Consider the following 26288-nt stretch of genomic DNA (forward strand, 5'->3'; position numbering starts at 1 on the left):
TTTACCAGTAACACACACACACAAACACACACACACGTCATATCTGACACAGTTTTATTTTTAATTACATGGTTTTTCCCTAAACTTTCTCACTATGAATTTATCTTACAATAGACATTTACAGGGTGATTTTCTAAGAGAAGATGAATCTGAATGTTCATGAGAACTAAATTCCATACTTTTATCAACTTTTTATCAATTGCACAGTAACCAAAAAACGCGGTAGTATTACAGCAACACTTGTTCCGAGAATGCGTCATGAAACTGATGCCAGTTGACAGGAAAGGGTTTTGACTTATCAGCAAATTCCATTTGATTGTGACAAAGTCTTTTCAAAAGTCAGTTTCCTTGTTAGCTTGGGGTTTAGTGTAAATACAGTTTTTGGATCCTTGACTGGATTGACATTATCTGAGTGCATCAGAATACTAAAATACACTGCCGCTGCTCCTCACAGGGATATTAACCCTTTGATGCACAACATGGGTCTAAAGTGATCTGATATGTATGAGTTTTTATGTTCTATATCTTTGCAATAAATTATTTTCATCATTCAGTATTCCAGGTTTTCCTCAATTAGTTTGTTTTGGATCATCATACATCCTAATTTTATGTTTTCCTTTATTCATTTTTTAATAAAATCCCTTTTTGTGTCACTACTCTTCTAATGCACAACATGTCTAAAGCACCATATCCATTTTTTAGCTAAGTAGCTTGCTAAGCTAACTACTTAGCAAGCTACTTAGACAAGTAGTTAGCTATGTAATAATACAAACACTGTTTTTCTTCATAAAGTTCATAGCTTGTTAAGCTAACTACTTAGCTAACTTCTTGGCTAAGTATTTAGCTAAGTAGCTTGCTAAGCTAACTACTTAGCTAACTTCTTGGCTAAGTAGTTAGCTTAGCAAGCCACTTAGACAAGTAGTTAGCTATGTACTGAAACAAAATCTGTTTTTCTTCATAAAGTTCATAGCTTGCTAAGGTAACTACTTAGCTTACTTCTTGGCTAAGTATTTAGCTAAGTAGCTTGCTAAGCTAACTACTTAGCTAACTTCTTGGCTAAGTAGTTAGCTTAGCAAGCTACTTAGACAAGTGGTTAGCTATGTAATAATACAAAAACTGTTTTTCTTCATAAAGTTCATAGCTTGCTAAGCTAACTACTTAGCTAACTTCTTGGCTAAGTATTTAGCTAAGTAGCTTGCTAAGCTAACTACTTAGCTAACTTCTTGGCTAAGTAGTTAGCTTAGCAAGCTATTTAGACAAGTAGTTAGCTATGTAATAATACAAAAACTGTTTTTCTTCATAAAGTATGAAAAGCAAAATGGAAATAATGATCTGTTGTTATCAAAAACAAGATATTTAAAGAATACTTGGAATATTCAATCATTAAATAAGTTGATTTCAAAATATAGAGCACAGAAACACACAGCAGCATTAAATAACATGGGGGGTCAATATGTTGTGCATCAAAGGGTTAAATGACAAGTTGTTCTGGACAACTGCAGTGAAAGTTAAAGAAAATAGTAATACTTTATACAACGATTCCTTACGACGTGAGAACTTGATTTTAAGGCAAGAAGAGGTTAAAATATATCACATTCGACACAATATGCATCAACAGTCAAAACTCTAGAAGCTCAGTCATTACTCTTTTACTCTAGAGGCACTTTTCATCCAAAATATTGGACGACAAGGTCACATTTGACTACAGTGTCATACAAATGCAGATAATAAATTGTCTTAACATAAATAGGAAAGCAAATTGCACGTCTGCAATGGCACATTACACACAATGAAACAGATTTTCAATTAACTTTCAAATCACTTAACTATACACACTACAAAGTCTAACTGCAGTAACTATGCAAAAGGTAAAAACTGAGAAAAACTGCATTAAAGTTGTTGTTTTTAACGTTTTTTAACTGGCCAGCCAAATGGGTTATAGATAAGTGATATGACACTTATTTCTACATGTATTATGTTAAAAAATGCTAAAAAATCATGATGATTTATTTGACATTTGACCCCAAAAACGTAGTTAAAAGGTGTAAAAGGTTCTAATAGTAATGCAAAAACAGAGTCCAGTAACTATTAGAAATCTAAAAACCTATTAAAAATAAGCTTATAATTTCTATTATTTTCATGTTTAAATTAGTATATATATCCAAAGCAGACTGTGGTAAGTGCAATTACTGCTTGGTTTTGAGTTGGATTTTGTGGTTTTTATATAATTATTTCTCTGAAATAAAGCAAAATTGAAATCTAAAACTTTGTCACAAGATAAAACAGATATCAAGGAGTTTATTTTTTGTTATAAATCAAATTTGACCAAAAATATAATTACTGCAATTACGCTTTGTAGGGCAGAATACACACTACAAAAAAAAAAAAAAAAAAAAAAAAAAATCCTTGCTTGCCATGACAGAGAGTCACATGAGTGTCATGTTATTTCTGTCTGAAGAAGCTGAGAGGGAAGTTGGGATTTGGACAAAAAGTACAATTTTATTGCATTTTGCAATAAAAAACAAAGCAATAAGTCGGTAAATTTCCATTATTGGGGTGATCATCAATGAGCACAACTAAAGCCAGAAAAAGTAAAATGCTGACTTTACAATGCCAACAATACTGTTTAATGACAGGAAAGTGCTAAATATATATATTTATATATTAACTTATTTTTTGTTCCCTGATACTTCCTGTATTTCTTAAGTCAGGGGTAAATTAAATATGCTGATGCAAACGATGTAATTGTTGTCTGTACCATGTGACATCATGGTAGGGAAGTGAAAAATAAAAGTCTGTATAAAAATACAGGAAGTTTCCCTTAAGAAACAACAGACTAAGACACTGTTAATACTCTATTTCAAGGGGAGGCAACCTGTGGCTCTTTAGGCCAAAAATCATATGACATGAACAGTTATTTCTGTTTTCCCTATAAACTGTATTACATTTTCTACAGCCCGGCACCTTGACATCTACTTTTTGCCAACTTCAAGTCTAGTTTTGAGTTTCTCTAGCTCAGGGATGGGCAACGTAAATGCTGCAGGGGGAGCGTGCACTTAACCAGATATGATGAAACTGCAATTTTAAATATGTTTACAGTGCAGTAACTTAACATATTTCATGCTCAAATGCATGTACACTGCAAAAAAAAGGTGTGTCTAAAAACCAGATAAACACTAAATCTGAGGGAAATGATCTCGCTGCATGGACAGATAATTTACCTTGACAAGATTTCTTAAATTAAGATTATTAAATCTAGAAATAAGCATGTTGAACACAAGAAATTAACTCTAAAAACAAGATGGATTAAAGCTGCAAGCAGCGATGAACTGGCCCGTTTCTCTGTCTTTTTTTGATGTTTTTTTGTCTTTTGTGACTTTTTTGCTTGGTATTTTTTGTCTTTTTCTGTCTTTTTTTGTGATTTTCTGTCTTGTTTGTCTTTTTTGTGTCTTTTTGTGTCTTTCTTTGTGTCTTTTTTTGTAATTTTGTGTCTTTTTACATCTTCTTTTGGTCACAAAATGACCAAAAAAGACAAAAAAAATCTACAAAAGAGCTAAATTAAAGCTGCACTGACAATTATTTGTTTCTTACCAAGATAAGAAAAACTTTAGATTTAGAAGTGTTAGATAAGTAATCTTGTTTTAAGAGTTAATTTCTTATTTTAAGTGTTCAACATGCTTATTTCTAGACTTAATAATATTAATTCAAGAAATCTTGTCAAGGTAAATTATCTGTCCATGCAGCAAGATCATTTCCCTCAGATTTAGTGTTTTTATCTGGTTTTTAGACACATATTTTTTGCAGTGGGGGGAAGGATAATCACAAATATTGACACCAGGATACATTACATCATCCCAAGCCTAAAGGGAAGAAAAACCAGAGGAATCATCAGAAGATCCCCCTCTGAGCCTTCATGTTGAGGATCTCTGCAGCCAGTTTCTCTGCGTTGGTCTCGTGTGGAAACATCTCCAGGACCGTATCCACCTGATGCGGGTTGAAGATGGCTTGCAGCTTCTTGCGGAGCTCCAACCTTTTTGGGTCGAACGCAGCAGGAGAGGACTGCTGCGGGCCCCACGGGTCGAACTGAGGGCCTTTGTAAGAGCAGTTGTTGGAGTGCAAGGAGCTGGCCGAGGACGGGAGACTGCAGGACGTCCTGGTTTGGGGCATCCCCTGGAAGGGATCGGACCAGTACTGCTGCTGATGCAAAATGACCAAAAAAAGACACAAAATGACTAAAAAATTACACAAAATGACTAAAAAAGGACCCAAAAAGACAAAATGACTAAAACAAGGCACAAAATGACCAAAAAAGACACTAAATGACTAAAAACAGACACAAAAAGAAACAAAATGACAAAAAAAAAAGACACAAAATGACTAAAAAAGACACAAAATGACAAAAAAAGACACAAAATGACCAAAAAAGACAAAATGACTAAAAAAAGACACAAAATGACTAAAAAAGACACAAAATGACACAAAATGACAAAAAGGGACACAAAATGACTAAAAAAAGACACAAGAGGACACAAAATGAGAATACATGTGGGAGTGTCATAATGCATCGTAGGACTTTTCCAGAAATTCATTTCTATCTGCTACAGAGGCTGAAAAATGCTGTAGAACCTGATAATGTAATAAATTCCCGATAATGTAATAACCCGGATAATGTAATAAAAATCTGCACTTGAGTACATTATTGGTAAAAAAAAAGTGTATTACATTATTGGGAAATGCACTTTATTACATTATCAGGTTTTATTACATTTTCAATGGACTCAAGTGCAGATTTTTATTACATTATCTGGGTTATTACATTAACGGGAATTTATTACATTATCAGGTTCTACAGGGGCTTATTTTAAAATCACCCAGAGGTTTTACAGGCATTTTTTTACAGCCGTTTTAGGCCTTTAAATGGGTTAAACCTACTAAAAGTAATTGACCGTTAGTCAGAGTTAACCCACCTTATTGTGAGCCGGGGCTCCGCTGTAATGCAGGTGGCTGGGGAGGCTGTTCTGGTGCGGCACGCCAGGCGGGAAGACGTGAGGAGAGTAGGTGTCGTACTTGTGTTGACCCTTGGAGTCCAGGTTTCCATGGTGACGATGCTGCTGCGTGGAGCAGCACCTGCAGGACTGGCTGCTGCTGTTATTCTTCTCTAAATGCACTGGGGCATGTTGTCTCTGCTGCTGGGGCCGGAGCCTGTGGGAGTCTCTGAGGCACCCGTCAGAGTACTGACTCTCATAGGACCCGAGGCCGGAGTCCAGGTACTCGTGAGAGTTGCTGGTGTAGTAATGAGTGGGCATGGAGGGCAGCCCGGGCCACTCGTTCTGACCCTGACCACTCCTCGGATCCCCCCAGTACACCAGGGAGTTTTGTGTGGGATGTGAAGAGCTCTGCTGGTCTCTTAAAAGCTCCGTGTTGGAGTCTTTGGGATGGGAAAAGGCCTTGTGAGAAGGCTCAGGCTCCGACTGAAGATGTCTGGGTGATAATCTGGCACTTCTGTCTTCTTTTGCGGTAGAAATCTGGGCTTTCTCTCTCAGTTCGTCAGCCAAAGACAGGTAGGACTGGTTGGACCGCTCCGGGTGGTAGAACTTACATTTGAGGCCGTAAGTGCACTTTTTATCTGCGGGAAATCAAAAAAAGAAAATTTGTAGGTGATCTCATTTGGGTCACAAAGATACTTCCTTGTCCAAAACTTCATAAAGAATGGTGCTCTGTGCCAGTCATACAGGCTGTTGTCATTCACTGTTGTAGTTAACCCATGTGAAGCGGGAAAGCATTATCGCATTTCTACCATTAAAACCTGTTGGGGCGCTGTTGTGTTATTCTACCATTAAAGCCCGGAAAGCAGATACGTCGTTTTGTAGTATTTGTAGTATTTGTAGTTTTTTCCACCTATTTTCGGTCCCTTGACCAATGAAATGTATCAGAATACATGTGGGAGTGTTGCAATGCATCATGGGACTTTTCCAGAACTTTGGAATCATCACCAAAAAAGACACAAAATGACCAAAAAAAGACACAAAATGACCAAAACAGACACAAAATGACAAAAAAAAGACACAAAATGACAAAAAAAGACACAAAATGACCAAAAGAAAGACACAAAATGACAAAAACAGACACAAAATGACAAAAACTTTTTGAATTTCATTTCTATCTGCTACAGAGGCTGAAAAATCTATTATTTAGTAGGAAGAGTTGACACTTCTGTTGAATTTACAGAAAAACTTCAGATTTTAGGGGCTTATTTTAAAATCACCCAGAGGTTTTACAGGCATTTTTTTTTACAGCCGTTTCAGGCCTAAATGGGTTAAACCTACTAAAAGTAATTCACTGTTATTCAAAGATAACCAACCTAACTGTGAGCCAGGAGGTTAAACTTATAATGACCCATGTAAGACTGACAAGAGCGAAGGAGGAAGTGAGGTGGCGTATTATTAAGCCAGAGAAAGCCAGTAAACAGTGAGTGTGATGGGCCAAACAAACACAGGACTTTGACCCAGGAACCAGTAATCAACAAAGTTCTGTTATTTTAAGTTAACTTGTTAAGTTAACTGATTAACACCAAGTAAATGTGTCCAGTAGTGATGCACAGAAGTTGTCATTTTCCACCCAAACCCTGCTCTTTTTTTCTAAACTTAACCCTCATTGAAATACTTGCAAATTCCAAATTTCAACCCTAGAGAATATTGGAGGATATTACGTACTGCCACAATGTGTAAAAAAAAACATACATACCCGGGGGAGGGGGGTCATATTTTGAGAAATTAATTTACGAGATTAAAGTGGCAAATCTATGAGAAAAAATGTGCAGATTTATGAGTTTTAAAGTGGTGAATCTGCGAGGAAAAAGTGGCTTTTATCCCCACTTTTTTCTCTTAAATCTGCAACTTTTTTAGTGCAGATTTGCCACTTTAAATCTCTTAAATCTGCTACTTTTTCAGCGCAGATTTGCCACTTTAAATCTCTTAAAACTGCTACTTTTTTTACGCAGATTTGCCACTTTAAATCTCTTAAATCTGCTACTTTTTAAGCACAGATTTGCCACTTTAAATCTTTTAAATCTGAAACTTTTATAGCGCAGATTTGCCACTTTAAATCTATTAAATCTGCTACTTTTTTAGCGCAGATTTACCACTTTAAATCTCTTAAATCTGCAACTTTTTTAGCGCAGATTTGCCACTTTAAATCTATTAAATCTGCTACTTTTTTAGCTCAGATTTGCCACTTTAAATCTCTTAAATCTGCTACTTTTTTAGCGCAGATTTGCCACTTTAAATCTATTAAATCTGCAACTTTTTTGTCTTGTAGATTTGCCGCTTTAAATCTCTTAAATCTGCTACATTTCTAGCACAGATTTGCCACTTTAAATCTTTTAAATCTGCAACTTTTTTTGCACGGATTTGCCACTTTAAATCTCTTAAATCTGCAACTTTTTAGCGCAGATTTGCCACTTTAATCTAGTAAATTTGCAACTTTGTTCTGTTTTTATTTTGGATATCCGCTTACCAAATACGGTTCTTCGCCCGATAAATCGTTAACCAAGTAGTTTTGGTGCCTAAAACTAACCAAGCAGTTCTGTTTGACACAGTTAGAGAATATGTTGAATAATATCTCACCATATGGACAGAGCTGTTTCTTTTGCTCAGCAGGCAGAGGCTTTTTCCGGAGGAAATTATCAAGGCTGGGGCCGTGGCGACCCAGAGGGTCATCTGGTGGCATGAACCTGGACAAAACAAAACAAGACACAAAAATAACTGACTGACTATGACAAATCAGCTGGGTGCTGCATAATTATGTTTCCGTAATTGAGTCCTCAGGCGGCAATAAGCCTGCTGGTAACATATTAACTGGAGGAAACCGTGACACCTCACAGGGCAGAAAAACAGGCTAATTACCTCCCTTAAATTGCTTCCAGTAAAATACAGAACTGATGAAATCTGACTAATTACTTTTATATTCAGGCCTTGCAGGGTCTAGACCAGGGGTCTCAAACTCAAATTACCTGGGGGCCGCTGGAGGCAGTATCAAAATGACCAAAAAAATACTAAAAAACAGACACAAAATGACAGAAAAAAACTAAATTACTTAAAAAAGACACACAGTGACCAAAAAAGACACAAAATGACCAAATAAAGACAAAATGACTGAAAAAACACTAAATTACTCAAAAATGACACAAAATGACCAAAAAAGACACAAAATCATAAGAAAAAGACACAAACTGACTAAAAAAAGACACAAAATGACCCAAAAAAGACACAAAATGACTGAAAAAACACTAAATTACCAAAAAAAGGACACAAAATTAACAAAAAAGACACCAAATGACTGAAAAAACACCAAATTACTGTGTTTTTTTTCCACAGTAATGCTTTAACTACTGTGATTTTGTCACAAGGACCGATTTTATTGTAAATTATACAGCACTATACTGTAAAAATCAAACACAGTGAATAAAACAGTAAATAACTGTACATTTCACAGCCATTATTTACAGTGTATATCCTTTTTTTTTGGACGTGTTTTTTTTGTGTGAAGCGCTTTTAAAAGGCGCTCTACAAATAAAATTAGTCTGGAATGCCCTGCTTAGCCTGCTGCCCCCGCGACCCGGCCCTGGATAAGCGTAGGAAAATGGGTGGATGGATTATTTCTTACTTGTCATTGACAAAGGAGAACATGAGGAGCCTCTCCTCGATGCATTTCTTCCACTCAGGTCTTTCTCCTTGCAGGTCCCGGTAGGTGTCGTTGGACACGATCACTCCGTCCGACTCGTACGCTAACTTGACGATAAACCGGTCGTCATAGCAAACCACTCGCTTCCCGCCAACGCGGCGAGATGGCGTGAAGACCACTATCTTCCGTTTCTCCAGCTCCATTAGGATGTGTTGATCTGAAAATGCAAACAGTGACGGGTCAGATGTCTGAAGAGAGACAGGAGGGACTTCTATTACCCGTTATAGCTTTGTTATGTAACATGACACACATTGGTCCTGCTCCATAAACACATTTTAGCCTATTATTAATGTTACAATAGCTCCAACTGCTATTCATAGGAAACAAAAGACATCAGACATCAGCTGTACAAACATCATCTAATACAGTGATTCCCAAGGTAATACATCTCATGTGTTAAATATAGATGACTCAGCATTTAATTCATTAGTGGGACAAAAACAACTAAATAAGGGCTACATTAAACGTTTATTCATTTATTTAAATAGAAAAATCACTATAGAAAAGTTTAAGAATAAAGGCTATATCGCGAGAATAAGGACATGTGTAACATCCCTCCTGCAGTATACACAGGTAACCTCACCTAGCGGTAACCTCACCTAGCGGTAACCTCACCTAGTGGTAACCTCACCTAGTGGTAACCTCACCTAGCGGTAACCTCACCTAGAGGTAACCTCACCTAGCGGTAACCTCACCGAGCGGTAACCTCACCTTGCGGTAACCTCACCAAGAGGTAACCTCACCTAGCGGTAACCTCACCTAGCGGTAACCTCACCTGGAGGTAACCTCACCTAGAGGTAACCTCACCGAGCGGTAACCTCACCTAGCGGTAACCTCACCTAGCGGTAACCTCACCGAGCGGTAACCTCACCTTGCGGTAACCTCACCAAGAGGTAACCTCACCGAGCGGTAACCTCACCTAGCGGTAACCTCACCTAGCGGTAACCTCACCGAGCGGTAACCTCACCTTGCGGTAACCTCACCTAGAGGTAACCTCACCGAGCGGTAACCTCACCTAGCGGTAACCTCACCTAGCGGTAACCTCACCGAGCGGTAACCTCACCTTGCGGTAACCTCACCAAGAGGTAACCTCACCTAGCGGTAACCTCACCTAGCGGTAACCTCACCTTGCGGTAACCTCACCTAGAGGTAACCTCGCCTAGAGGTAACCTCACCTAGTGGTAACCTCACCTAAAGGTAACCTCACCTAGTGGTAACCTCACCTAAAGGTAACCTCACCTAGCGGTAACCTCACCTAGCGGTAACCTCACCTAGCAGTAACCTCACCTAGAAGTAACCTCATCTAGTGGTAACCTCACCTAATAAATGAATAATTAAATAAATGAATAAATAAATAAATAAATATACAAGGTAAGCATAAAATGTACCATGATGTTTTAACATGCTTGAGTTCAACTTAACATGATTTCCTAATTTCATAGAAGCCTATTGCAACATAATATGATGACGAAACACTGTTTCCCTCAGTTTCAGTTTACAAGTTACAAGTTGAGTTAATAACAACTTAACAGGAAGTGTTTAGTGTCGATTAAAAACGGACTAATTCTATTGTGTTGGATTCATTCAAAATTCTCTTGATTTAGAATTTCATACACAAAGATTATATTTAATGTGATCAAAATAAGTAGATTCTATCTCAACATTTTTTATATTAAAGTTACTTAAACAACTGCCTCAAAATCAAGGATGCATTTATATTTAATACATTTGACCAAATATATTAAGTAAAATAAAATGATTACAGAATAATTTATTACAGTGTACATAACTGACCTTTTGAGTGCCTTGGTTCTAGGTAAAGGCAAGGTGAAGGTGTTTCCTGAGGCCTGTCTAGTACTATAACTGTTTCACATTTGTCGGCTGAAGTTGTAAGAATAAAGAAACAGGTTTATGTGAGATATAAGTCTTTCTCAAGAACATTATAAGACTATAAGCCAGTCTCTCCTCCACCAGCATGTCTCTTGTGCATAAAAAAGTTTTACTTCTTCTCACTCCTTTTCGAATATGTATTCTATATCTCATGTTAAATGTTTTGTCTTACTCTTTTATTATTATTATTATTTTGTTTTCATCTTCAGCACACACAGTTTAGGTGCTTATTACACAAGTTAAAGCGAAATGAAATAAACTAAAATTAAATCTGTGTAATGCAGGGGTCTCAAACTGACGTGACGATATTTTGTGGCCCCCACCTTGATATGAAAGTTTAATGTGAGTTTTATATGAATGGCACTTTACTGTGTTGTGTGTGGATGGTCCCTTTAATTACTTTTTTGGTAATTTTGTGTCTTTTTTTTAATAATTGTGTCTTTTTAAAAATAATTTTGTGTCTTTTTTGGTAATTTTGTGTCTATTTAAATAATTTAGTGTCTTTTTTAATAATTTTGTGTCTTTTTAAGAATAATTCTGTGTCTTTTTTTGGTAATTTTGTGTCTTTTTAAAATCATTTTGTGTCTTTTTTTGGTCATTTTATGTCTTCTTAAAATAATTTTGTGTCTTTTTTGGTAATTCTGTGTATTTTTTTTTGTCATTTTGTGTCTTTTTTAAATAATTTCGTTTTTTTTTTCTTTGCCCCCAGGTAATTTGAGTTTGGTATTATTTAACAAGAGGCTGGATAACATGAAAGCTGGAAGTGTGTATGGCTGAGTTACCTCCTTACAGATAAACACACACACACACACACACACACACACACACACACACACACACAGACACTTAAAGGCCCTTTTCTAGCTAAGTGCCTCTCATCTTGACTGTCTTCACCTGGTTTCTTGCTCTAGATGACTGTCACAGTGAACTAGGTGTGGGAATAAAAACAGAGCAGTACTTCCTGGTGGGGCTTTCCAGGGACTGACTGTTACTTCCTTGTACGTGGGTAGAAAATAGAACTATTGGATCGCTCCACCCAGTTACCAAATCATGAAAGGTGATGATGCATCACTTCTAAAAGCTCGATCCACCCTTTTGTTAAATATTTGTTGTTGCTGCCGATGCCCAAAGGTGAAAGAAAGCATGAAAACAACATGTACTAAGTGTGAATAAAGGGCAGCTTCTCTGGTTACAGACAGTGACTCAGTTGTCAGAAATGTAGAGCCCTTTATTATCTTCTACTGCCAGATATTATCACACTGTACCTGCACGGAAACTATTACAGTAAATCCTTCTGACTGTGTGCCCACATTTCCTGCTGTTTGAGCTTCATATGGTCACTAAAGTAGACTAAACACTGAAGCTAGTTGCAATATTGTTTGTCTTTTTTGGTAATTCTGTGTCCTTTTTTGGTAATTCTGTCTTTTTTTAAATTAATTTTGTGTCTTTTTTAAAATACATTTTGTGTCTTTTTTGGTAATTTTGTGTCTTTTTAAATAATTTTGTGTCTTTTAAAAATAATTTTGTGTCTTTTTTTTGGTCGTTTTGTGTCTTTTTTGGTGTCTTTTTTAAAAATTAATTTCGTGTCTTTTTTGGTAATTCTGTGTCCTTTTTTGGTAATTTTGTGTCTTTTTTAAATAACTTTGTGTCTTTTGGGTAATTTTGTGTTTTTTTTTGTAATTTTGTGTCTTTTTTTTGGTAATTTTGTGTCTTTTTTTGGTAATTTTGTGTCTTTTTTAAATAACTTTGTGTCTTTTTTAATCATTTTGTGTCTTTTTTGTAATTTTGTATCTTTTAAAAATAATTTTGTGTCTCTTTTTGGTAATTTTGTGTCTTTTTTAATCATTTTGTGTCTTTTTTGTAATTTTGTATCTTGTAAAAATAATTTTGTGTCTTTTTTTGGTAATTTTGTGTCTTTTTTTGGTAATTTTGTGTCTTTTTTTTGGTAATTTTGTGTCTTTTTTTGGTAATTTTGTGTCTTTTGGTAATTTTGTGTCTTTCTAAAATAATTTTGTGGCATGGAAAGGCAGCTTCTCTGGCTACAAATACAAACATGGTCGAGCCCTTTATTATCTTCTACTGCCAGATATTATCACACTGTACCCACACGGAAACTATTACAGTAAATCCTTCTGACTGTGTGCCCACATTTCCTGCTGTTTGAGCTTCATATGGTAACTAAAGTAGACTAAACACAGTATAGTGCTGAAGCTAGATGCAATATTGTTTGTCTTTTTTGGTAATTCTGTGTCTTTTTTTTTTAAAGTAATTTTGTGTCTTTTTTGGTAATTCTGTGTCTTTTTTTTTAGTAATTTTGTGTCTTTTTTGGTAATTCTGTGTCTTTTTTTTTTTTTAGTATTTTTGTGTCTTTTTTGGTAATTCTGTGTCTTTTTTTTTAATTTTGTGTCTTTTTAAATACATTTTGTGTCTTTTTTTTAAATAAATTTGTGTCTTTTTGGTAATTCTGTGTCTTTTTTTTGTAATTTTGTGTCTTTTTTAAATAACTTTGTGTCTTTTTGGTAAGTTTGTGTCTTTTTTTGGTAATTTTGTGTCTTTTTTTGGTAATTTTGTGTCTTTTTTTGGTAATTCTGTGTCTCTTTTTGGTAATTTTGTGTCTTTTTTGGGTAATTTTGTGTCTTTTTTTTGGTAATTTTGTGTCTTTTTGAATCATTTTGTGTCTCTTTTGTAATTTTGTATCTTTTAAAAATAATTTTGTGTCTTTTTTTTGGTAATTTTGTGTCTTTTTTTTTGGTAATTCTGTGTCTCTTTTTGGTAATTTTGTGTCTTTTTTTGGTAATTTTGTGTCTTTTGGTAATTTTGTGTCTTTTTAAAATAATTTTGTGTCTTTTTTTGGTAATTTTGTGTCTTTTAAAATAATTTTGTGGCATGGAAAGGCAGCTTCTCTGGTTACAAATACAAACATGGTCGAGCCCTTTATTATATCCGACTGCCAGATATTATCACACTGTACCTGCACGGAAACTATTACAGTAAATCATTCTGACTGTGTGCCCACATTTCATGCTGTTTGAGCTTCATATGGTAACTTAACATGGTAACCGAGCGGCTGAAGCTTTGTGTGACCATCAGAACTGTGTTGCCCCGTGGCTTTTTGCTTTGGCAGGAGTTCAGTAGTTTTTGCCTCAGACAGTAAACAGTTTCTCATGGCTGCTGCAGGACTCACTCACAATATGCATACCTAAACTGCTGTAAGAAAACAGCCAAATTGTGACAGTAACATACTGTTTTCCATTAAAAAGGTATTATACTGGAGAAAACAATGCATCCTGGGCAATATTTGCAGGTAGCTTGCCGTTTCCCATAAAATATATATATATATATATATATTTTCTAAGTCTCTTCTTGTCCACATTTTTAATGGCTGTATTTTACTTAACTAACTCATTCAGTATATGGTTTATTAAAATTACTGAGGTTACAGTGAAGACAGCGCTTAATTCATAGTAATTGGCTTTTAGACAGTAATATGCTCTATTTACAAAAAATGACTGCATTGTATAATGCAACAATATTGCAACTAGCTTCAGCACTAAACTGTGTTTAGTCTACTATAAAAATCTACTGAACTCCTTACCAAAAAAGACAAAATTATTTTAGAAAAGGCACAAAATGACCCAAAAAAGACACAAAATTACCAAAGAAGACACAAAATTATTTAAAAAGACACAAAATTATTTTAAAAAGACACAAAATTATTTAAAAAAGACACAGAATTATTTAAAAAAGACACAAAATTACAAAAAAGACACAAAATTATTTAAAAAGACACAAAATTACCCCCAAAAAGACACAGAATTACCAAAAAAGAAAACAATATTGCATCTAGCTTCAGCACTGTACTGTGTTTTAGTCTCCTGTAAAAATCAATGAAATGCAGGATTTTACTGTAATTCAATATGTGGTTTTATCACAGTAACATCCTGTAAAGTAGATAACAGTAGAGGAACTGAAACATTAACAGTAGAACGCTGCTGCCAGTATTTTACTGTTAATTTACAAGACAATTGTTGCTGCAGTCTGAGAGGAAATAAAACCTAAAGGAGAAGAACCACTGGTTCCTGGCTCATTAAAGGAACAGTTCAACATGCAACCAGCCTCTAAAGCTCTCTAATGAACACGTTATATCTGGTTTGTTTAATCTGTAAATGGAAACAGATCATAAAACGACAGATTAATCATGTGGGATTTATTGGACTTTATCTTGCAAACAGCACAAACAGTACCGATGTTATCGCTTCCAGCAAACGCTGTAAAATGGCAAATTGATTGATTGTTTATTGTACGGATTAATAATTTCCCTGTTTCCCGTCCTTGTGCTAAACCAGGGATGGGCAACTTAAATGTTGCAAGGGGCCACAATGTTTCATCAACACTACCACAGGGCCACATACAGGACCGGGCCCTTCACTCTATGGAGCCTTATAGGGCTATTCTGTCCATTTTTGAATCCTTTTTATGTATTTTCGTGTCTTCATTCTGTCATTTGTGTCTTTTTTGGTCATTTGTGTCTTTTTTGGTAATTTTGTGTCTGTTGTTGTCTTTTTTTTAGTTATTTTGTGTCTTTTTTTTGTCATTTTGTGTCTGTTGTCGTGTCTTTTTTAATTATTTTGTGGGTTTTTTTGGTCATTTTGTGTCTTCTGTGTTTTTTTTTTTGTTATTTTGTCCATTTTTGAATCCTTTTCATGTCTTTTCGTGTCTTCATTCTGTCAGTTTGTGTCTTTTTTGGTCATTTTGAGTATTTTTTGTGTCTCTTTTGGTAATTGTGTGTCTGTCGTTGTGTCTTTTTTAAATTATTTTGTCTTTTTTTGTCATTTTGTGTCTTTTTTGGTAATTTTGTGTCTGTTGTGTCTTTTTTTAGTTATTTTGTGTCTTTTTTTTGGTTCATTTTGTGTCTTTTTTGGGGTTTTTTTGTGTCTGTTGTTGTGTCTTTTTTTAGTTATTTTGTGTCTTTTTTTTGCTAATTTTGTGTCTTTTTTGTCATTTTGTGTCTTTTTTTGGTCTGCTTTGTTTTCTAGTCTGGATGTGATGAAGAAGCCATACGTTGGCTGTTTTGGAGACTCCAGAGGGTTAACCAGATATGATGAAACTGCAATTTTAAATATGTTTACAGTGCAGTAACTTAACATATTTCATGCTCAAACGCATGTTTAACAGTATAAATAGGAATACAAAATGTTTGAAGCAAATCAAAAATAACCACTTTCTGTGATTTATTTTTTTTCAGTGCAAGAACAGCAGACCAACATTAATTACAAGAAGTAATTTTGTGCATTTTTACACTGCACTTTTAAGATTTCATGCTCAAATGCATGTAGTTGTACTGAGGGCCACTTCAATCCCTGAACTAAACTAAGCTAAGCTGCAGTTAGCGGTTCTCACTCCAGAATATTTCTATCATTAGTGAGAATCCTGTTACACCAGATTCCTTCTTTAATTTCTGTGTGAGAGACTGACATGCACATCAAAATATGTTGTTTGCGTTAAGTGCAATTGACGTCAGACTGTGACCACAAACGATTAAAGTCATGTTTGAAACGCGTACTGATATCCAGTCTGGATCTCTCTGGTATTTCTCCGAGGAGTGTTCAGGACGTGTATGAGCACATTTTTGAACTGTGTTCACTTTGAAGTGAGCTGTCGATGCTAAACCACGATTGTCACTGTTGGAAGCATATTAAAAGATCACAAAAGCCACAGAAGAGCTACTGAACTTATTGTTTCTTCTTATACAGGCTGTCGTTTTGTAGTGAACTAGTTTGGACTCTCATTTACTACTTAAATAAAAGGGTCAGAATCAGGTTGTTGGGTTAGGGCAGGGCTCTCAAACTCAAATTACCAGGGGGCCGCTGGAGGCAGTATCAGAATGACCAAAAAAAGACACAAAATTACAAAAAAAAGACACAAAATGACAGAAAAAAACTAAATTACTTAAAAAAGACACAAAATGACTGAAAAAACACAAAATTATTTAAAAATAGACACAAAATGACAGAAAAAAACTAAATTACTTAAAAAAGAAACAAAATGACCAAAAAAAGACACAAAATGACAGAAAAAAACTGAATTACTTAAAAAAGACACAAAATGACTGAAAAAACACAAAATTATTTAAAAAAAGACACAAAATTACAAAAAAGACACAAAATGACAGAAAAAAACTAAATTACTTAAAAAAGACACAAAATGACTGAAAAAACACAAAATTATTTAAAAATAGACACAAAATGACAGAAAAAAACTAAATTACTTTAAAAAGACACAAAATGACTGAAAAAACACAAAATAATTTAAAAATAGACACAAAATGACAGAAAAAAAACTAAATTACTTAAAAAAGAAACAAAATGACCAAAAAAAGACACAAAATTATTTTAAAAAGACACAAAAATACCAAAAAAAGTAATTAAAGGGACCTTCCACACACAACACGGTAAAGTGCCATTCATATAAAACTCACATTAAACTTTCATATCAAAGTGGGGGCCACAAAATATCATCACGAGGGCTGCGAGACCCCTGGGTTAGGGCAAGTTAAGTTTTTGCCATATTTGATGAAATCGTCACTTTATCCTGACGCTAATACAGGAGAAAAACCCCATTTTCTGCCTCCTCCTAGTTCTCCTAATTGTCTTTGCAAGAATCCACAAACAAAACAACCAATTAGAGTCGAGGTGTCTCAACTAGGAACCTGGTCTCACAGAAATCCGTGAAATAGCCACGGATTTCGCTTAACTCAAAATCCGTGGAATAGCCACGGAATCACTCAAATTTCCGTGAAACTGACACGGATTTCGCTACAATGCAAGTTAATGACAGTCATATCCCGTGGCTATTGGTTTGTTCCAAGTCACGTGACTTTCAAGGTCCCGGCAGTCAGAACAAAAAACATGGCGGACAGTTCTCTCATTTTTAGTGAAAAAAATGAATATTTTGACTTAGTTTCTGCATAAAAATGGATTTTGATCACATTTCTAGCGAGAAATATATGTTTTATTTTCTAAATCTTCACTCAGTGAATGTACATAATCACTTTGTATGTTGGAATAGCCACGGGATATGACTGTCATTAACTTGCATTGTAGCGAAATCCGTGTCAGTTTCACGGAAATTTGAGTGATTCCGTGGCTATTCCACGGATTCCTGTGAGACCAGGTTGCAACTAGAGCTGTTAATCACGTCAGTCACTGTCAACTACGGCCAAACTACCAAACTGGGGCCCAGTGTGCCCTTGTTGGAAGTTATTGGTGGAATTAGTGCTTTTAAGCCTAACTCGGCTCTTTTTTTTTATTTAACAAACTTTAAAAAATTGACAGCAATTATCATGTGTTGAAAACAGCATTTGTCACTTTTACAATGTGCTTTTGTGTGTCTGCAGTGTGTTTAAAGCAGCAGTCAGCAGGTGTCACATGATAACAGGCTGCATATTCAACATGTTTGTGGTTATAAAATGTACAGATTCAACTTATCTGTGGCTTCCAGAGACGTACAATGCCAACATTTAGTCTGGTTTCATTGCAATGCCTGATTTGGTGTTAATGCAGCCTCACCATTGTAAATACTGAACTGTATTTGAATAGTTATCAGACCGCTTTGAAACCCCAAAGTGATTTCAGATTTCCACCTCTTCTATTTCCTCCAGTGCTCTAGCGTTTAACCCTTTGATGCACAACATGCTCTAAAGTGACCCGACTAAGTTTTTATATTCTATATCTTTGCAATAAATTAATTTCATCATTCAGTACTGCAGGTTTTCCTCAAATAACTTGTTTTTGATCATCATAAGTGCTCATTTCATTTTTAATCTCTTAATTTTTGAATAAAAACCCTTTTTATTATCCCTAATCTTCTAATGCACAAGGTCATTTTTGACCCATGTTGTGCATTAGAAGGTGTTTATATGTTGACACCAATTTAAAACCTGACAAAGAAGACACAAATATTAACTATCCTATTTTGTTAAATTGGTGTTTTTTTCCAATGGAAATTATTATTTGGTGGCTCTAATAAGTCTCAAAAAAAGAAACAAAATGACAAAAAAAGACACAAAAGGACAAAAAAATACACAGAATTACCAAAAAAGACACAGAATTATTAAAAAACAACACACAATTACTTAAAAAAAAGACATAAAATGACCAAAAAAAAAAAGTAATTAAAGCGACCTTCCACACACAACACGGTAAAGTGCCATTCATATAAAACTCACATTAAACTTTCATATCAAGATGGGGGCCACAAAATATCATCACGAGGGCCACAATTGACAAAGAAGACACAATTATTAACTATCCGATTTTGTTAAATTGGTGTTTTTCCAATGGAAATTATTATTTGGTGGCTCTAATAAGTCTCAAATGTTAAAATATGTGATTTTTCCAAAGTAATCTGGTGGTTCTAACAACTCTTTTACAGTTAAACCTTCAAAATAAGACAAACATAGTGACACATTTACTCAAATTGTTAATTCAGTGTATCACTTTTTGTATCACTACACTTCTAATGCACAAGGTCATTATTGACCCATGTGTGTAAACTTGATGTAATAATACAAAAACTATTTTTCTTCATAAAGTATGAAAGGAAAAATGGATATAATGATCTGTTGTAAAAAAATAAATAAAGATATTCAAACACACAGCCAGCATGAAATAACATGGGGAATGAATGAGGGTCATTTTTGACCCATGTTGTGCATTAGAAGGTGTTTATATGTGGAGCATCAAAGGGTTAAATGGAAACACAAGATAATAAGCCTGGCTGACCTGCTGGTTACTCAGTTTTATGAGAGTCAAGAATGAAAAACAACAAGTTTGCCTCTACTTGATTGGGGTTTAGCCAATAAGATTATTTCTGCTTGGACCGCAGATCATCACCAGTAGCTTGATGACTGTCTGTTGGTCACATCCTCACCTGTTATTGGGGCGTCAGGTCTTGGCTGCTCTTTGCGCCAGCTGGGCACAAACACAGTGACGGTGCTGTGACCTCTGTCCAAGAAGAAGTTCACTGAGAGCTGGATGCCTCGACACGAGAACACTTCCTTGTTGCCATGACTGTAAAAAAAAAACAAAGCAGATGTGAACAACTGATTGACTATAAAAGTTGTGAAGCAAGAATTCAGTTGTTATTGAGGGAAAACTCTTTTTTGGGTCATTTTGTGTCTTTTTTAAATAATTTTGTGTCTTTCTTTGGTAATTCTGTGTGTCTTTTTTGGTCATTTTGTTTCTTTTTTAAGTAATTTAGCTTTCTAATAATCAATAATTGTGAGGTTATTGAGGGAAAACTCTTAGTTAATGTCTTACTGGTTGTATAATAAGGTCATGCAGAATAAGGCATTAATAACTACTTAATAATGACTCATTAAGAGCCAATAGGTTACTTATTTGCATGTGTCGTTTTTGGTAATTTTGTGTCTTTTTTTTGTAATTTTGTGTCTTTTTAAAATAATTTTGTGTCTTTTTTGATCATTTTGTGTCTTTTTTTAAGTAATTTAGTGTTTTTTTTAGTTAATTTGTGTCTTTTGTAATTTTGTGTCTTTTTCGGTCATTTTGTGTCTTTTTTGTTAATTCTGTGTCTTTTTTGATCACTTTGTGTCTTTTTTAAGTAATTTAATGTTTTTTTAGTTAATTTATGTCTTGTAATTTTGTGTCTTTATTGGTCATTCAGTGTCTTCTTTTAGTAATTTTGTGTCTTTTTGAAATTTTGTGTCTTTAAAATAATTGTATGTCTTTTTAAAAAAAATTTTGTGTCTTTTTTAGTCATTTTGCTTCTTCTTTAAGTAAGTATTTTTGTTTTTTTCTTTCATTTTGTGTCTTTTTCTGGTCATTTTGATACTGCCTTCCTACTACACTTCCTTGTTGCCATGACTGTAAAAAAAAAAACAACAGAGCAGATGTGAACAACTGATTGACTATAAAAGTTGTGAAGCAAGAATCCAGTTGATCTCTGTAAACAACACACGCCTCTGAATGTTCCCTCGGAGGGAACCTTCCCTCTGGCTCTTAAATCCTCCCTCTCAACTTCCTCTGTGTTACAATGCATATCTACAGATTTAGAGGTGTGTGCCTAAAATTTGCATATTGTAGCAGCGGTCTGTGCAAAAACATGCACAAACAGAGCGGTGAACGCCTCGTTTCTAGACGTGACACGACGATGCATGTCTCAGGGTTGAGTGACAGCATGAGTGATGACACTTTGACAAGTTATTTTAAAAAGCTTAACTGCCATCACGTAGACAAAACCTCCTTTAGTTGCTATGTCTCTTATTGTGTACTGTCTGTAGTTTAATGCAGCAAAACACAGGTAAGAACATTGGGTTACACTTAATATTATGGATGGGAACACATATTCAACATTACTTGTTGTAACATTACTTGATGTTATATTAGCATGCAAATAAGTAACATATTGGCTCTTAATTAGTCATTATTCAGTAGTTATTAATGCCTTATTCTGCATGGTCTTATTATACAACCAGTAAGAAATTAACTAAGAGTTTTACCTCAGTAACCTCAGAATTATTGCTTATTAGATAGGTAAATTACTTAAAAAGAAACAAAATGACCAAAAAAAGACACAAAATTATTTAAAAAAGATACAAAATGATCCAAAAAAGACACAAAATGACAGAAAAAAACTGAATTACTTAAAAAAGAAACAAAATGACCAAAAAAAGACACAGAATTACTAAAAACGACACAAAATTATTTAAAAAAGACACAAAATTACAAAAAAGACACAAAATTACAAAAAAAAAGAACAAAATTACCAAAAACAGTAATTAAAGGGACCTTCCACACACAACACGGTAAAGTGCCATTCATATAAAACTCACATTAAACTTTCATATCAAGGTGGGGGCCACAAACTATCGTCAGGGTTGAATGACAGCATGAGTGATGACAGTTTGACAAGTTATTTTATAAAGCTTAACTGCCATCACGTAGACAAAACCTCCTTTAGTTGCTATGTCTCTTATTGTGCACTGTCTGTAGTTTAATGCAGCAAAACACAGGTAAGAACATTGGGTAACGCTTTATATCAGGGAACACATATTCAACATCAATTAGCTGCTTATTAGCATGCAAATAAGTAACATATTGGCTCTTAATGAGTCATTATTAACTAGTTATTAATGCCTTATTCTGCATGGCCTTATTATACAACCAGTAAGACATTAACTAAGAGTTTTCCCTCAATAACCTCAGAATTATTGCTTATTAGTAGTAAGGAAGGAAGTTGTTGTATATGAGTTATGATCTTAATATGCTTTATAATATGGACTTTATAATCTCTACATATCGGTGAATGAAACCATCGAAAAGGCAAATAGCAAACACCTTCTCCAGACCTTTGATGTGACTGGTGGCTCCTTCTGGATGATTGGATGAGGATTGGTAGATTATAATGTTAATCATTACTCTACAAAGTGGCTCACTGGTAGACTAACATTGGCGTAAAGTGACCCACATGATAAGGCCATGCAGAATAAGGAATTAATAACTACTTAATAATGACTCATTAAGAGCCAATATGTTACTTATTTGCATGCTAATAAGCAGCTAATTAATGTTGAATATGTGTTCCCTAATATAAAGTGTTACCGAAAATTGTGAAATATAATTTAGGTTAATTTAGGCCGCAACATGGCTTCTTCATCACATCCAGACTAGAAAACAAAGCAGACCAAAAAAAAAGACACACAAAGACACAAAATGACCAAAAAAGACACAAAAAAAGACACAAAATTACCAAAAAAAGACACATAAAAGACACCAATGACAAAAAATACCCAAAATGACAAAACTGAAAAAGACACAACAACAGACACAAAATGACCAAAAAAGACACAAAAAGACAATAATGACAAAAAAAGACACAAAATCACAAAAAAGCCACAAAATAACCAAAAAAGACACAAAATGAGAAGACAGATTAACCAAAAAAACCCACAGAAGACATAAAAATGACCAAAAAAGACACAAAACAACTAAAAAAGACAGAAATACAGACACAAAATGACCAAAAAAGACACAAAATGTCTAAAAAAAAGACACATAATGACCAAAAAAGACACAAAATGAGAAAAAAAGACATAAAAAGACACAAATGACCAAAAAAGACACATAATGACTTATAAAGACATGAAAAGGATTAAAAAATGGTAAAAAAATATCCCTATAAGACTCCATAGGGTTAAAGACAGAAAAAGCCTGTAAAGATTACCTCATGGCAACGTTGCTTCCATCAACAACGACCGGCCTCAGTTCTGTGTCCGTGGTCTTGCGCTCCCCCAGCTGTGGAGTATTTCTGGAGGGTCCAGGAGTCCAGCTGGGGGGCAGCAGAGGGTCCTTCTGCCCCGTCAGATCACCGTCAGGACCAGAACCGGTCCTGCTCCGGACCAGTTCTCCCAGCACCGCGTTAGTGTCCGTGCTCAGGCCCAGCTTCCTCAGAGCGGCCTGCACCTCCTCCGAGGAGTAACCCAGCTTCCTGAAGAAGTCCACTCTGAGCCGGAGCTCCTCGCTGTCGGGTTCGGGCAGGTCCGGTGGTGAACTCTGGTCCATCCTGGAGCATCTGGAGCTCTGTTCACCAGCATAGGACACGTGTTGGCTCAGGGTGATACTCATCCACTCACTGGAGGAAAATTACATGTAATTAGTCATATTTAATCTTTTTTTTTAAATAAGGTGTCACTGTATGCTGATGATATGCTTTTATATCCGTCTCATCCTTTAACTCTATGGAGTCTTATAGGGCTATTCTGTCCATTTTTTAAATCCTTTTCATGTCTTTTTGTGTCTTTGTAAGTCATTTTATGTCTTTTTTGTGTCTTTTTTTTAGTAATTTTGTCTTTTTTTTGTTGTAATTTTGTGTCTTTCTTTTCTGTAATTTTGTGTCTTTTTGTGGTCATTTTGTGTCTTTTTTTAAAATAATTTTGTGTCTTTTTTGGGTATTCTGTCTTTTGGGTCATTTTGTGTCTTTTTTTTTGTAATTTTGTGTTTTTTGTAATTCTGTGTCTTTTTTTGGTCATTTTGTGTCTTTTTTAAGTAATTTATTTTTTGTGTGTGTCTTTTATGGAATTTTGTGTCTTTTTTTTCCTGTAATTTTGTGTCTTTTTGTGGTCATTTCGTGTCTTTTTTTAAAAATAATTTTGTGTCTTTTTTTGGGTATTCTGTGTTTTGGGTCATTTTTTGTCTTTTTTTTTAGTAATTTTGTGTCTTTTTTGTAATTCTGTGTCTTTTTTTGGTCATTTTGTGTCTTTTTAAAGTAATTTAGTTTTTTTTCTGTCATTTTGTCTTTTTTGGTCATTTTGTGTCTTTTTTTAAAATCATTTTTTGTCTTTTTAACATATTTTTTGTCTTTTTGTTTCTTTTTTAAGTAATTTCGTTTTTTTCTGTCATTTTGTGTTTTTTTTTTTGTAATTTTGTGTCTTTTTTTGGTCATTTTGATACTGCCTCCAGCGGCCCCCAGGTAATTTGAGTGTGAGACCCCTGCTATAGACCAAAACATGAATCGATTTAATTGTGAAAATAACTGACAGATTAACTTACTGTAATGAAAATAATCATTTATAAACTTTCATTAGCTTCATTTTGAGTACTTTGATAAATAATAAATACCAATAATTACTTTTCCTTCTAAATATTATATTGACAAAAAATTATACGAAATGAATGTTATTGTTATAAAATGTTATTTCTTTACATTTTAATGTTTCATTTTTCAATAGTGTAGGCCCAGAGAAATTTGCATTCTTCAATTGAAAAAAACATGTAGCTTATTTCCGACATTACATATATATGTGCATCATAGCTTCTGAAAGTTATAAAACTCAAAATTTTGCCAACTTCAAGTCTAGTTTTGAGTTTTATAATTTAAAATAATTTAAAAAAGACACAAAATTATCAAAAAAAGTAATTAAAGGGACCTTCCACACAACACGGTAAAGTGCCATTCATATAAAACTCACATTAAACTTTCATATCAAGGTGGGACACAAAATATCATCAAGAGGGCCACAATTGGCCCGCGGGCCGCGAGTTTGAGACCCATGATCTAATAGTAATGCAAAACAGAGTGCAGTAACTACAATGTTGTTTTCTTTCTGGTTTTATATTTTGTTTTCAGTGAACTAACATTGTTATATGGGTATATTTGTAACCTGTAACCACGTTTTACATCTTTCAGGTCCAAAACAGTTCATTTAGCATATTTGTGTTTTCTATTGTCATAAATAGTAAGATTTTATTTCACTTTTTGGGCTTAATATGTCAATAAAATGGTTTAAAGTGAAAAAATATTCGTCAGATCATGTTGAAGTTGTGCTGAGAAAATACCAAATACAAACATGAGTATAGTAAATATTATGTGGTATATAAAGGACAAATAGGTTCAGACCCCAGAGGGTTAAAAAAAAAAAAATAGTGAATAGCATATAAGAACATTGTTAGGAACATTTTTTTTTGTTGCTGCTCGTCCACAGAAACGTCTAGTCAGCATTATAGTTCTATAAAGACAGCGGAACATAACAGGAAGAGACTCTGCCGCTTTACTCTACATTAAGTTACATATATGGACTTTTAACCCTTAATAGGGCACTCATTCAAATACTGAAAATTCCAAATTTCAACCCTAGAGAATATTGAAGGATATTACATCCAGCCAGAATGTGTAAAAAAACAAAAACAAAAAAAACAACAACAAAATGTGCAGATTTATGAGATTTAAAGTGGTGAATCTGGGAGAAAAAAGTAGCTTTTTCCCACTTTTTTCTCGTAAATTTGCGACTTTTTCACGCAGATTTGCCACTTTAAATCTCTTAAATCGACCTTTTTTCTAGTAATCTAGTAATCTAGTAAATTTGCACCCCCCCCCCCCCCCCCCTTTTTATTTTGTATTTTTTATTTTTTATTCATACTTGGCCCTAATATGCCGTCATAGTCCTGTTCCACTCCACTGAAGTTACCAAATAGAGTTCTTCGAGGGTTAACGAGCAGAAAACGGAAACACTTCTGCGGTAGAAACACCAGTGCTTCATGTTTTTACCTGTCTCAGGTAACACGTCAGCCAGGTAACTATAGTAACAGCTGGTGAACAGGTAAGTAGCAGGTAAACACGCAGGTGAAGCCACAACTCACCTTATTAACCGCTCGGCTCCTTCTCCTCTGGTCCCATTTGACAGCAGAAGTCACTTTAAAAGTCCCGGAGAGTGTTTCCAGTAACAGCTACAGTAACTTTGACTTCAGGCTCCTCCCCCTCCGCTCCTGGACAATGATTTCCTCCTCTTTACTCCTCCTCCTCCTCCTCCTCCTGTCAGCAGGAGGCATGCCGAGCCTTGAAACATTTGCATAAATGTGAGATAAGATAAGGTGTTCGTTTTCCTCTGGCTGCCACTCAGTCACGCTGTACTACACCACTTATTCTCTTTCATTCTTTGCATGCATGTGTGTGTTTGTGTGTGTGTGTGTGTGTGTGTGTGTGTTTTAACACTCTCTTTGTTGTTGCTGTCGTCCCTTTAGGCGCTTAACAGAATACTGTGGCAATAAAAGCATGCAATTAAATAAAACCCACTCTAAATGTGCTGTAATATTGACACTACAAGTTCTTTTTTTATTTATTTACAGATAATAAACACAAAC

At 34.8% G+C, this 26288-nt stretch overlaps 1 protein-coding gene across 2 annotated transcripts; it reads right to left on the bottom strand.

Moving 5' to 3' along the window:
• Positions 1 to 43: 43 nt before the first annotated feature.
• Positions 44 to 25869, bottom strand: LOC131976944 (endoribonuclease ZC3H12A). 2 transcript variants are annotated; one of them, XM_059340169.1, is made up of 7 exons: positions 25788 to 25869; positions 22876 to 23283; positions 19564 to 19703; positions 8665 to 8899; positions 7626 to 7732; positions 4968 to 5626; positions 44 to 4194 (listed from the first exon to the last, which is right to left on the bottom strand). In XM_059340169.1, the coding sequence occupies exons 2-7, from the start codon at positions 23274 to 23276 to the stop codon at positions 3889 to 3891; spliced, it is 1848 nt and encodes a 615-aa protein (XP_059196152.1). In that variant the 5' UTR covers positions 23277 to 23283; positions 25788 to 25869; the 3' UTR covers positions 44 to 3888. The 2 variants fall into 2 exon arrangements, with proteins under 2 accessions (XP_059196152.1, XP_059196151.1); XM_059340168.1 differs by having other exon boundaries at positions 44 to 4197.
• Positions 25870 to 26288: the final 419 nt, after the last annotated feature.

This window comes from Centropristis striata, chromosome 8, assembly GCF_030273125.1.
Source record: "Centropristis striata isolate RG_2023a ecotype Rhode Island chromosome 8, C.striata_1.0, whole genome shotgun sequence".
Lineage (NCBI taxonomy): Eukaryota > Metazoa > Chordata > Actinopteri > Perciformes > Serranidae > Centropristis > Centropristis striata.